This window comes from Gymnoscopelus braueri (assembly GCF_963280865.1).
Source record: "Gymnoscopelus braueri genome assembly, chromosome: 1".
Classification (NCBI taxonomy): Eukaryota; Metazoa; Chordata; class Actinopteri; order Myctophiformes; family Myctophidae; genus Gymnoscopelus; species Gymnoscopelus braueri.
The window spans coordinates 49,820,445-49,835,605 of NC_137603.1; the positions used below are offsets into that span (position 1 = coordinate 49,820,445).

The window sequence follows — 15,161 nt, forward strand, 5'->3', positions numbered from 1 at the left end:
ACTCCTGAAGTGGGATGGGGTTTTGAGTTAGGGAGGTGGAGAGGTGTGGGCTGGCAGTTGGGGGGGGGGGGGGGGGGGTGGGAGTGGGGGAGTATTGCAGGTGGTGGAGTTGGGGGGGTAGAGGGTATCTCACCAATCAATAGTCTGATTACACGTGGGTAGGTCAGTATCTCACCTACAGTACTCAGACCATTCAATCATCTGATTACACGGGATAATGTCCCATTCAGTGCATTGATAGCATCAGAAGCCGATGCAATGTTCAATGTTCAAGCTGGAGGAAGCACAGATGATTGTGTGCTGCTTATTTACACAACCGCTGTGAAATCCATGTCACTCACCACAGTTGCTCAAATTTTGACATTTCAACAGTTTTCTGAGGATTATCAAGAATATGACATGTTAAACCTTTCATTACTTATTCTTTATAAGTCAGTGACAGTGACAGTGTGCAGGACTCCCTCTCCATTCTCCCTTTTCCTTCCATATTCAGCATCTATACTCCGACGCCCCTGTCCGTTTTCTGCAAAAGGACTTATCTTAAAACCTTTCATTACGAAAATTGGAGCCACTAGGTCATTATGACCAGCTCCATGTCTCATGTAAAACAGTTCATGGTTGACTGGAGACAGTAATGAACCCTTTATATGTATATCAGACAAGAATAGATAAAACACATTGTAAGATGGGTGGCAATGCAAAATAGTAGCATTTTTAATACAAATGTGGCCGTGCGTTCCTAGGTGTGCGTGCCTTAACCTGGGTGTCACTTTTGATCCTGACCTGAATCTGTAAAACACGTTGACACATTGTGAGCTTGTAGATTGGCTTTTTTTTGTGAAAAAAACTACGGTATAGTTCAAAGCTATAAATACAAGCATAAAATAGGGAAAACCTAACACCTAAACCTAACCTCTAAATGCCTAATCCTAACGCTAACCCCAACCTGATTTTATTTTATTTTATTGTAAACCTCTAAATATGTTTTAATCACAACCATTTTTCTTGTGTGGAGTGTGGACCAGGCAAATTCTATACTTGTGGGGATATTTGGTCCTCATAAGTATAGAAATACAAGCGCTCTCGTGTGCACGCATGAGCGCACGCGCACACACACACACACACACACACACAGTCCTTTCATGTCAGATTTGAACATCTATCTTCACATCCTGTTTCAAACATCATCTAAACATGGAGACAACGTTTACAGAGACAGAAACAGAAGGATAAACATTCTTCAAAATAAGACTAAAACACTCTGCAATAGAGATTGCAGCCACAGTGCTCACATTTATTTTGAAGAAAAAACGAGTCTGTGTAAATGAAGTAAAGTTAATGAAAATAATTATGATTCAACTCCCGCCTGGGGGACAAGCAGATCTACAAGCTCACAACGCCTCAGTAACCCTCAATACAGCTTCTACAGTAACTGTGTCCACACGGTAGAGTCACTGGTTCCTTTAGAAGGTCCAGACAGACAGAACAACAGCAGAACTGGTCCTTGTCCAGATCACATGTCTGTTGCTGCTGCTGCTGTTGTGCCATTAGCTCCATAAAGAACCTCTCACTCCGCTATACAGCTCCGAGATGAGGTTCTATGTCGTTCTCATCCAGAATCGGGTGAACGTCCGCCAAGGCTCCGCTGTTTACCCTTTTGTATACAGCGTATCCCAAAACTAATGGTAGATTCCAAACCACACGGATGTTTAAGGTTTGGTTCGGAGCATAATATTTTAGGTCCGGAGCGAAACTACCCGTTTAAATCGCCTATTTAGTCAGCCTGTGGCCATGTTTCCCATTCAACCCGGAAAACCCCCCTACATCCGCTGCCAGTACTGCTCCCGGTTTGGCTACAATGGGGGTATTTATTTGGGGTAGAGTATGGCAGAAAATGTGTATTTTAGTAAAATATCTCGAGACTTTCTCACTAGATCCATATTCTCTCCAGTGAGTACATATAGTATTATAGTGAAACACTCTAATAAACTCTAGGATTACAAATATGTCATGGCAAGACAGGTGAACTCATAATATAGGGGAAACATGAAAATGATACACGGGTGACATCTGGTGGCCAATTCAGTGATGCCTTATTGCTGCTTTGTCATTGCTTGTCATCTATTTTTTCAGCTTTTTTTTGTCCCCTTACTTCAGGTTCAGCTGGAGTTGCACCTGAAGTGTTTATGGAATTATTCATTGTGTGTTATTTCAGGAAACAAGATTAAGTTCTTACTGATTAAGTGAGAGAAATGCTAGCAGCATTGTCAAATTGAATGATGAATGAATTCCATTCAGTATTGTGACCTCAGTGGACAGGACAGTGGTACAGTCGACTGGACCTTTGGTTTAACAGCTTTAACTGTCAGGGGACACACATGAACATGTAACCTATAGTTTAGTACACTTGTCATTGGAAGCAAACTGTATTTTGCTCAAATTTGCTTCTGAGTTGCATTTCATCCTATAGTATCAAGTGTAGCCCATAGCATAGTTGATACTGTTAATGTAATTGTTGTACAATATGTTTTTAACAAGCATGATGAGTCTGCCATAATTTTTAAATCATTAGTCTAATTCGCATGCATAATGTCACATTCTGAGATATTATGGTTGAATGATGGACAAAATATTTTTTTCCCCCAGATTTCTTTGTTATTTCTTTGTCTTGACTTCACTGTAAAAAAAAGGGTGTGCTATAAAACCTCTCCTACAGTAATTCATAGCTGTGTTATGTACAAAGCTCAGAACACACAAGTTTCAAATTATACACACTTTTAGGCATTGGCTGTTGGTTTACATTAACATGGAATAGAAAAGCATATGTGTAGAGACCAAAATATAGGTCTATAATCTTGTATTGTAATTATGGAATATAGCAAATCTCTGTTCAACAACGGAACGGTCAACAACTCATGTTCTTTCACAGCAAAGCAACAGGCACTATGCAAGCAGGCTACTGTATTCTGGAAGGAAAACAAGGAACCATTCATTAAAAACACTCTCAGACCTCTGAATAGGACCTCATAACCACTAGCTTTTCCCTTTCCAAGCCTCACTGTGTCAATCTTTTCCAGTGAGAATTTAATGTACGTATTTGTTAAACTTGTGGAATTCTAAAAACAAAACAAAAACAAACAATACTGTGAATGCAAAGTTACATTATATGAGATTCTGTTTCAGGTTATGTTTCACTTTGGACACAAGGGGCAGCGTTCACCACTCGTTTGCTTATAGTCATGCAGGATTTTGCTGTCAATACAAATGAAACTATTTTTTTCTTGAGCAAATATCAGAGTAAAGGCATAATGATTTTGTACAATATTTAGTTTGAGGACACTATCAACCCAACAGAGTAGTGTTTCATTCATCTCTTGGTTAAGGTCCACTGCTCTTGAAAAGGACTATGACGTGAAAAGTACAGCTTATTATATTAATGTTTTATTAGATAAGCTTGTTCAAGCTCACATTCAATCTATCACAAATACTGTATTGTAGCTGTTATGCAGAAAACCTTTATCTCCATATTTACACTTTATATGATTTTTTTCTTAAAATAAATAATGCCTACTTTGTGGTGTGACACTGTTACACAAAGGTAGTGAAAATAACACATTTTGTTAAACATAGCAAAAATGTTTAATGGCCAAAATTGGGACAGCAGAACTATTTGGAGTGTACACACATGAGAAGATATAGTCACACAGGACTCCAGCTGATATTAGTATAGTTCCGACTGGAACTACAGTATACAGGAAACACTGTAGTCCTATAGGAGGAACTGAGGTTCACCCTGTGATGTCATCTGTGATATATTGATGTCATCAATATATACAATATATAAATCAATTAACTTTTGACACACAATGCCCTATTGACACTATGAGGAGTAAGTTGTCACTTTAGATATGGACAGATACCCTGTATACATTATACATACTGTATGTTGGTTTGTTTACTGTTGAGTGAGAAAACTATGTTGCATATTAAGAAAATTATCATTTGGGGACCTCCTGGGGTTCCGACCCACAGTTTGAGAACCACTACATTTAGTATAACCATGAATCTACACAGACTGACAGAGGGCTCTGTAGTAATATCAACAAGATAACAGGGCATACTGTATAATGATTGTCTGCAGCAGGCTTATTAAAGAAATGCAATGAGCGGAACACAATGGATTGATTGATCATGATGGTGTAGTATACTGTACACATCATTCTTACACAAGCTTTAGCTTTCAACTGAATATCATCATCAGTATTCTTAACATGTCTACCATGTCTTACACAGCTCTGCTGTAGCTCCATATATCCATTGAACCATTATCCCTGGATAGAGAGGTTGTGTGAACGTGGTTTGAACTGTGTGTAGGAGGGTCTTTGTGTCAGAAACACCGTAGAAGGACAGAGTACCTGCCTTGTGGTCCAGGTACACCCCCACTCTGTAGGAGAAAGGCCCTGACACTTTAGTGTCAACACTGTTGTGTCTGAACAGGTAGTTTTTACCATAGCACTGTAAAGACCAGGATTTATCATTGTCTCCAAAGTAGGTTTGTCTGCTGACGTCTTTATAACAAACTGCTATATGAACCCCTCTACCACTCCACTCTACTTCCCAGTAACAACGTTCAGACAGACCCTCTGTACACATCACCTGAGGGTACATAGTAAATCTCTCTGCATGATCAGGGTAAGGTTGTTGATGTGGTGTTAAAGTCATCTTCCTCTTCTCCTCTGACAGGGAGAGACGTGTGTGTATTGTGTTCATGTCCAGAGACAGAGGAGAGGAATCTGTGAAAACACACGACAAAAGAAAAATCAAACCTCATGAACCTTATTGTGTTTAGAGTTAGTCTCTCAGATCAAACTCATTAGAGCTTTAAATAACAACATATCAGAATGAAACTTCAACGTTTAGAACCTGCATCAACATGGACTCACATTGTAAAACGTCCTTTGTGGTCTGAGGCTCTGCTGGATGTAAAACATCAACTGGAGACACAAGAAAATAGTAAAGGTCATCATGACATTGTAAAGGATTTCAATGTCAACACAAAGGGTCAAATCCAATAGACTTTACTGCTGACTTCAGGCATGTAAAACATACAGCGTGAGCCTACAGGAGGTCACAACATACGACTGACGTAAAAGACAACAGACCTGCTTTACGGCAGTGTCGTAACGTAGCTCTCTTAAAGGCACAGTCACATATATAGCATATATGACAGACATCATACTGAAGAATGGATTAAACTGAAGTTCCAAGGGTTTTGTCAAAAAGTTCAAGCTATTATATAGTGTTTGTTCAGTAACAGCTTTCTCCCAGCTCTTCAGAAAATATATTTTCAGGTGGGTTTCACATTTCATTCAATCAGGAGAGAGAACTCCTCAAGATCATTTATTAAGAACGAAAATATAATAAAAATGATAATAAATAATAATAAATATTAAATGGTGCATTTATATACTGTAGCGGGTGACATGAAACACAGGTCACACTAATCTACTGCCTGCCATACTACAGGCTTTAGTAGCCTTCCCATACATACTTCCACCTGTACAAACTGTTTCAACACTTAGAAATGTACTGTACAGTATAGGGGCCGGTTAAAACAATAGACATTTAAATCTGACCCTAACCTCTCCTTTGAGGAATATTCTTGCTTAAATTCTTCAATGTTACTGTCCAATCTGACAGACAGCCAACCTGTGTACCATCAGTCTGCTCCAGTTCAAATATCTCCAGTTGCCTTCTGACTTCATCAATCCATGTTTACTATGATGGCTGGTTAGAAAAACAAGAAACACATTTAAATCTCACCTCTCTGTGATATCTCTGGCCAAGTTGTCTTCAGGATGTTGTCTAGTTGGTCTCTCAGACCAGACACCACATCAATCACATCTGTGAAGGACCTCAGAGGACAGTTGACCACACTGGGTGAGACTGGAGATCCACTGGAACTGGAGAGAGACTGGAAACTCTGGAGAGAGACAAGTAAACCAGTATAGACAGAGATAGATTAGAATATTGATCACAATTGGTGGAGTTGAGCTGATGTCCTTGTTGTTCAACCAGCACACACTACGAACACAAATTGTACAGGGCAGATATTGAATAATGTTATACTTTCAAAATATTTTACAAAACAGTGGAAGAAGCCAATCTACAAGCTCAGAAGCTGATCTTGTAGACCTTCTATTTTTTTTAAATGTTTATAATTATGACAATTGTAGAAAATAATTGTGATTATCTCAAATAATTGTGATTAGGCCATTATGTAATAATTGTGACAGGCCTAATTCTGACATTGTTATTCTGGTCTGTACAACTACTGTATACTAGAACTATACTAGACTGGGAGCGCCATGGAGAAAGGCTGCTTCCGTACAAGCTCCGGAGCGTCGCAACGTTTTTTCGTCCTTTTAGTATTTTTTAGCCTTCTCTTTTTTCCCCTACACCGTCGGGTGTCTAAGGAGTTATGACAGACAAGCACTTATGGACATCAGCACAGCGATTACACGAACTTGTCTGGCCTTCTGTTGCTCTCTTGTTTTGATCTCCTTCCCACTTGCCCCCCACCCCTCTTCTTCTCCCCCCCCCCCCCCCCTCTTCTTTCTATGGAAATTAACGTTGCGATGGGAACGATGTACAAAAACGAATTTCACCCACTTTTTTACCTTGTAAACCTGTGATGTGACAATAAAACTGATTCTGATTCTGTTAGTATTAGTAACTACCAACATTAATAATGTCATGTTATGCCATGTCATGTAATATACTATGATGTAATGTAATATAATATGACATGATGGAATGAAATGAAATATGAAGCTGATTTCTCCTAAATGAGTCAAAGCCAAACAGTAAAATGCCATGTGTGGAACCTGAATGAAAGTGATGATGTCATCAGTGTTGGACAGCTCCTCCAGGTCAGCATGTCTCCTCTCCAGCTGCTCCATGTGGTCCTCCAGCTGCCTCAGGAGAGCCTCAGTCTGAGCCACTGCAGTCTGCTGCTGATCTCTGATCAGTTCTTTACGCTCACTGCGTCTTCTCTCAATGGAGACCATCATCTCAATGAAGATCCTGTCACTGGCCTCCACTGCTGCTTCTGCAGAGCTCTGACACACACACACACACACACACACACACACACACACACAGAGAGAGAGAGAGAGAGTGTTGTTAAAATGTTTGAAAAACAATCCATGATGTTGTTCACATATTTTTTTTTGAAAATAGCAGATCTATAGACAGATCTGCTATTTTCAAATCATCAAAGATCAAAACCACAGACTGTTTGAGATGTTGCCGCATGGAAAACACCTACGCAGTCTCAAAGCTACTAGCAATAGACTGCAAAAAAGCTTCTTTCCACGTACAATCAGGTACAGGAATGATCTGACAAGAACCAGAATGAACCAAGACAAAGGAAAATGCTTTGTGAGCTTGTAGATCTGCTCATTACAAAAAATCTTAGGATAATTGACATTTTGCACAACACAAATATTATATGTGGGTTGCTGGCACACAAGTATTTTCAAATGGGGGTCCACAGCCAAATACATATTAATTGGGGGTTTGAGAACCACTGCTTTAGTGCTTCTGATGACACAAGGCACTGTCTCATCCATATAGCATCACAGTTAACACAAGAACAAGAACTATTATCATAATATCAGCTCACGTTCAGGGCCTCCATGACCTGTCTCAGGTCTTTCAGCTCCTTCTTTTTCTCCCGGATCTTCTGCTGGACTTCCTCCTGAATTATCACCAGCCGTTTCTGCAAGAAACAGGAAGAGACAGTCTGGCTTGTAAACAAAGCACATTTTCAAGTCGGGATACCACTTCTATCCAGTGGTGTAAAGTAACTAAGTACATTTACTCAAGTACTGTACTTAAGTACAATTTTGAGATGTTTTTACTTTATTTCAGTATTTTCAGTTTTCAGTACTTTGACTTCTAATCCACTACGTCTCAGAGGCAAATATTGTACTTTTACTCCACTACAATTATGTGAAAACTTTAGTTACTGGTCACTTGTAGATTGAATTAAAACATTTGATTACTTTTTCCACCACTGATTCTTAAATCAACTTTGTAACTTCCTCAAAATACACTTTTGCAGGGGCAAGATTAATGGACTAAATACCATTCATGAAAAGTCATCAATTGCCTCCGTTTTTCATTGGGTCTAAAATGAGTGTACTTCATCCTTTAATACTTTTTATTAAACCCTGATTTGTGCTTTTTATGTCTCTGACATGGTCATTTAGTTCTGCTTCTATCTTGAATACATGCTCTATCTTATGATTTGCCTTCAAGTGATCATGGTCCTACCTGTTTCTCGGCCTTCTCTGCATCAGCTGACACCGTATCATGGCCCCTATGTTCATCCATGAGGCACAGATAGCAGATACACTGGCGGTCTGTGCGACAAAACACCTCCATCAGCTTGCCATGACTGGAGCACATCTTCTCCTGCAGTTTGTTGGTGGCTGGGACCAGCTTGTGCTTCTTCAACACAGGAACATTGTAGTGAGGCTGGAGGTGAGTCTCACAGCAAGAGACCAGACACACCAGACAAGACATGAGAGCTTTGCGAGGTCTGGGTCCGGTGCAGAAATCACAGGCCACGTCTGCTGGACCGGCGTACAGCAGAGCAGCAGAGGCAGAAGACTGCTGACCTCCTGTACTGCTCAGATTCATCACACCCTGGAAGTAAAGAGAAGAGGTAACACAAACAACAACACAACAACAAATTACTGACATGAGATATACACACACACACAACTATAAAACATATCAGAAATATAAACATTTATCGCTGTGTAAACACGCTCTCAATTCTTACCGTCAGTCCCTCGGCGCTCATAATGGAAAATGACAAACACAGCAATAACACCCTGGTCACAAGTAACACTGATGCATGCAGAACACACACTGCTTTTCACTTATATGTGGGTTGTCGACATTACCTCAATGTCCTACTTCAAGGAATGGATGTTGCAATTGAACATTCACAACAATACTTGCCTCATGGATGTTGTCAGCATGTCTATGGTTACTGTATATCTGGCAATTGAAATCAGAGGAACTATTACCTGTACAACCAGAAATGTCATATATGCTGACGTGCCCTTGTGGTCTTTCCTGTGTTGGCCAAACAAGTAGAGCCCTCAAACACAAATAAGTGAATACAAATCCAACATCACAACCAAAAAAAACAAAAACCCAGTAGCCCTACGCTTCAACAAAATGGGACATACCGTCGCATCACTTAGATAGGTAGGAATAGAAAGGGTACAGCTGTCATGCATAGGTGGAGATATCCATAACCTTCTCCACAGAAGGGTGGCCTATTGGATCTACATCTACCGCACACTGCAGCCCGATGGGCTCAATGAGGACTATACCTATCAGCGTTTCTGTAAACCCTCTGAAACACAAGGTCTTTTTATGTCTGGAGGACTGCAATAGCTGGACTCTGCTTTTCTTCATGTTACGATGTCTTTACTGATTTTTAACCAGACTGTCACATGGATTAAATGAATATTATGGTTCTATTATATATTCACTATGGATTGTTGCCCCTTTGTCCTTAAATGTGCCTCTAAGGTACCGTGATTATAGTTCTTCCTCACCTTTATTACTGAATGTAGTCTTTGTGCCCCTAGAGCAGATTGCTAAGCCTCAAAGTAAAACGTTTTTTTTTAAATAAAACATTTATTTAAAAATGAAAACTATGTCTAGCTAACATGTGTTTATACTTGTATGTCATGTGATGGGATTTCCACAAGTAATTATTTATTCATTCACAGATGTCGTTCAAAGTAATCTACTCCTGCCCTATAGTCACGTGTTGTGACCCATCACCATATAAGGGAGGTGGGTCACTAATGTTGTCAGCTGATGAAGGCTAACTGTGGCCGGAACGTTGTGTACCCTGTAATGTCTGTTTTAAATGAACAAAGCTGTTGTGCAGACTAGTCGTATATTGGCCCTGATTGCTTGTATTTTATGAACATTATATGTTAAAAGTAACCTTGCAAAAAGTTAAGAATAATGTGTTGATTCAGACCCAGCCTAGTGTCTGCATAGAAAATCAGGGACACTCTGCTGGGTGTGAATGGCAATTTACATCTCTATTGTTAACTTGAAGACCGTTTGGTCAGAGAATGGCCTCTTCCTGGACACACCTCGACAGATAGACATTGATCAAAGGACATGAAAGGAGTTGATCTGGTCATCTTTCAGGGTGACCCCCACCCACAGGAACTTATTTTAATGTGAGCGACAGTGTTTAAAAGGTGAACTGTAAATGTGACTTGTGAGTTAGTGCTGTCTCCCCACACCGTGAGGGAGGGCTCCCTGTTATGATGCTGTTGATGCTGAATAAATGAATGATTCTGAACCTGGACTCTGGACGTCTCCTCGACTTTCTTTTAAGGAGCTAGGCCTGGTAACCCGCAGTAGTTATGCTTCATTTACCACAGACTTTTATTCTGTATATCTGTTCCCATCAAACAATAGGTCCAACCTTTTGAGTCAGGGACAATTATCTTCCTGACTCCTAATGACATATCAGCGAGACAAAAATAATGAACATTACAGGTAGCCACCGCCATCATTAAGGACCCCCACCATCTGACTCACAACTCCAAGGACCCTCATCTCACAGCCTGGTTGTTCTCCTGCCATTAGGGAATACAGTAGGTATAGGAACTTGGCTGTAGAATCAACAGGATGAGACGACTTCCTTCCACAAGCTATGAAGACTAAACAGACTGACCCCCCTCCCAACAGTCACTTCCCCAGCCCCCCCTTTCTCTAACAAGGGGAACAGCCTGTGTTACATACTGTTTAAATAAACTCAAATCTGCTGCAAATTAACTGTCGTATGAGTGGGCACTTAGATGGACAGTTTTAAGTGCACTGCAATTAAGCAGATGACATTGTTTTCATCCAGCGGGTAATGCACAGGAAGAAAAAAAAAGTGAATCTTTAAATAGCAGATCTACAAGCTCACAACTTTTGAATGTACTGTATGATGAAGTATAGGTGGGTTAAGTTTATTATTCATCCAGAAATATTTAACATGATAATAAAAAAAATCCAATTAAAATCACCAACCTCCTACATACTGGTCGAGGACCACTAGCGGTCCACGGACAGACAGACATGACACAGGCAGACAGACAGAAGCGACAGACAGACGCACAGACAGACATGAGACAGACAGACAGACATGACACAGACAGACAGACAGGCAGGCAGGCAGGCAGGCAGACATGACACAGACAGACAGACAGACATGACACAGACACACAGACATGACACAGACAGACAGACAGACAGATATGACACAGACAGACAGACAGACATTACACAGACAGACAGACAGACAGACGCGACAGACAGACAGACAGACAGACATGACACAGACAGACAGACAGATATGACACAGACAGACAGACATGACACAGACAGACATGACACAGACAGACAGACAAGACACAGACAGACAGACAAGACACAGACAGACAGACAGACAGACACTACACAGACAGACAGGAAGACAGACAGACAGACATATGCGACAGACAGATAGCCATGACACAGACAGACAGCCATGACACAGACAGACAGGCAGACAGACAGACAGACATGACACAGACAGGCAGACAGACGCGACAGACAGACAGCCATGACACAGACAGACAGGCAGACAGACAGACATGACACAGACAGACAGACATGACACAGACAGACAGACAGATATGACACAGACAGACAGACACACAGACAGACAGACAGATAGATGCGACAGACAGACAGCCATGACACAGACAGACAGACAGACAGACAGACAGACAGACAGACAGACAGACAGACAGGACACAGACAGACAGATATGACACAGACAGACAGACACACAGACAGACAGACAGACAGACAGGCAGACAGACAGACAGATGCGACAGACAGACAGCCATGACACAGACAGACAGACAGACAGACATGACACAGACAGACAGATAGCCATGACACAGACAGACATTCATGACAGACAGACAGACAGACAGACACGACAGACAGACAGACAGAGAGACAGACAGATGCGACAGACAGATATGACACAGACAGACAGACAGACAGACGCGACAGACAGACAGACATGACACAGACAGACAGACAGACAAATGCGACAGACAGACATGACACAGACAGACAGACGGACAGATGCGACAGACAGACATGACACAGACAGACAGACAGACAGATGCGACAGACAGACATGACACAGACAGACAGACAGACATGACACAGACAGACAGACAGACATGACACAGACAGACAGGCAGACAGACAATTGCGACAGACAGAGAGACAGACAGACAGACATGACACAGACAGACAGACAGGCAGACAATTGCGACAGACAGAGAGACAGACAGACGCGACAGACAGACAGACAGAACAGAGACTGACAGACTGACAGACAGACATAACCGACAGACAGACATGACACAGACAGACAGACAGACATGACACAGACAGACAGACAGACAGGCACACAGGCAGACAGACAGAGAGACAGAGAGACAGACAGACAGCCATGACATAGACAGACAGAAAGACGCGACAGACAGACAGACAGACATGACACAGACATGACACAGACAGACAGACAGACATGACACAGACAGACAGACGCGACAGACAGACAGACAGACAACAGACAACTGCAGGCTGTGTCTGTCAACCCAAATGCAGCTTCTATCTAAAAGTTATATGGGTCATGGAATTTTAGGTCAATTTCTTTTTTACATTTTATTCGTGTTTTTCGAATTTACTGCAAAAAAGATTCACTGCAGGAGGCATAAACATCAGCAAGGCTGCTTTCTGGGTCCAGATTTATGCAAGTAGACTAAGCAGTCACACCTTGCCTGAGTCAAACAGATTGGACTCATCAAGGCAAATGCAGATTGGACTCATTAAGGCAAATGCAGATTGGACTCATTAAGGCAAATGTAACCAAATGGACCCTACGGGTTCATTTGGTTACATTTGTGCAGTGCACTCAAAAGTTATGGGGGGGGTTCTTGAAAATAAAAGTTAGAGAACCACTGTCAAAATCAAACAATAATAAATGTCAAAGTAAGAACATTACAATGTCATGTAAAAAAAAAACATTGCCACGGACAAGGCCAAGTCTTGCCACAGATACATGTGTCCATATATGGACACATTGATGACCCATAGCCTGAATTACATTTACTTTATACCACCTTACATTTATGTCATAGTATGGTACATAAATATGTAAACCCCCCCAAGATACAGTATGTCACAAAGTTATTTCTGTTTCCATTAGGACAGATTGAAAATAACTTAATGCTTTATGCTTGACATTTAACCACTTGAACCCCAACATCCCTATTATGGGGGAAGACAAAAATAGCCGATCTACAAGCTCACATTCCAACATGAGGCATTGTGAGCTTTATGATCTGCCATTGTTGGCTAAATGATTTGGTGTGGATATAAAAAAAAACACTGCAGTCTGGTGCACCCTTAACTCAGAGAGATCACAGCAGAACCATTGAAAAACTTGATTGAATCTGTTAAAAAATACCACGTGTTTCTTCACATACAAGCATTATTCCATAAAATGTTTGCATCAGCCTGGCTTGTCATGAAAACAATGAGCAACACCTCCCACTCATTAGCCTACAACGAATGCAAGCATACATGCATGTGGAATGCAATGCACAGACTCTCAAAGTATAAATTGCATTTTAATGACAGGCAAGCGTCTGATTGTAATACAAATATACTTACTTTGGATGTTGTACGCTTCTTTGTTCCACTGACTTAAATTTCTGTGTCCTCACACCTCACTGCTTGCAACCTGCTGACACTCTGTGAGAGTGTGAGTGAGCTGGGGACTGGGACGCAGGTGATTTTGATGAGTGGCTGATTGCGAGGAGAGGAGTGCTAGTATTATCTGTTTTCATATATGTTCTTGCATGGACAGTTTGATTTCCTAATAATTTGTTTGAAACAAAATATATTTAGTTTTTCTGCTAAGTATATTTTGATGCCAATACTTTTGTACCTTTACTCGAGCACATTTTGAATACAGTACTACTTTGACTTGTACAGAGTATTTCTACATTGTGGTATTGATACTTTTACTTAATTAAAAAAATGTAGTACTTCGTCCACCACTGTGGAAAAGCAGAATGCAATGTTATATACGCTCCACGTTCCACAGCAAAATCTATCGGTATGACTGTGACAAATCCAAACCTTGCCATTGATTTGTTATTCTGTTTTTGTTTGTTTTTTCAACTGAGTGTTGTATCCTTTTGAGGTAACAGGATAGGTGGGCATAGGGACATCTGGGCACCTCGATGCAAAATTGGCTATTTTGTCCAAAATGTTAAAATATATATATATATATATATATATATATATATATATATATATATATATATATATATGTAAATGTTTTAAAGTAAATATACATGATTAGAACATTATTATAATGATGTACCGTGCATGTACATTATTATGTATGTTATATAGTATGTTATAGCGTGACAGGGGCAATGGCATTAACCACTTAATATAATTTACTTAATTGACCAGGGTCCCTATACAGGGGTCTATACTTGGCCCCCTCCTCTTTTCCCTCTACACCAAATCTGTTCTCTACAAACCACTGATCTACAAGCCGTGAGCTCGTAAGATCTGCTATTTTCACTGAATGTTCGCCCCCAGAATAGGGACGTTGGGGTTCATGTGGTTAACGGACAGTGACATCATAGAGGGTCAATAATGTCTTAGAGGTATAATGATGCCATGTGATGTCATGGAGGGGGGGGGGTCCAAGAAAATTGTTGTTTGTACAGAGGTTAAAAGTGTACAGTTTATTCATTACAGTGACAATGGCTGTGGCTGTAAAAGAACACTCATGTTCAGTCCACTTTCCCTGGATAGACAACAGCTCACTGAGTGTGGGTAATGAAGAAAAGCTTCGCAATAAAACTTCTACGAAGAAGATAAACACAATATTTTATTATTCACAAAAGAACAGCTATGGCATCTCGAAGGTGATTGTCTTTCAAGTCAGTTAAATAAAGCCTAACACA

The 15,161-nt window shown here is 40.6% G+C and overlaps 1 protein-coding gene across 1 annotated transcript; it reads right to left on the bottom strand.

The window, feature by feature from the left end:
- Nucleotides 1-3,995: 3,995 nt before the first annotated feature.
- On the bottom strand, nucleotides 3,996-7,070 carry LOC308081751 (tripartite motif-containing protein 16-like protein; the record flags this gene model as incomplete). The annotated part of the gene is made up of 4 exons (XM_080423372.1): nucleotides 3,996-4,793; nucleotides 4,944-4,994; nucleotides 5,824-5,983; nucleotides 6,888-7,070. 4 exons carry the CDS (start codon nucleotides 7,068-7,070, stop codon nucleotides 4,276-4,278), a joined length of 912 nt encoding a protein of 303 aa, XP_080279498.1. The 3' UTR covers nucleotides 3,996-4,275.
- Between the last annotated feature and the right edge of the window lie 8,091 nt (nucleotides 7,071-15,161).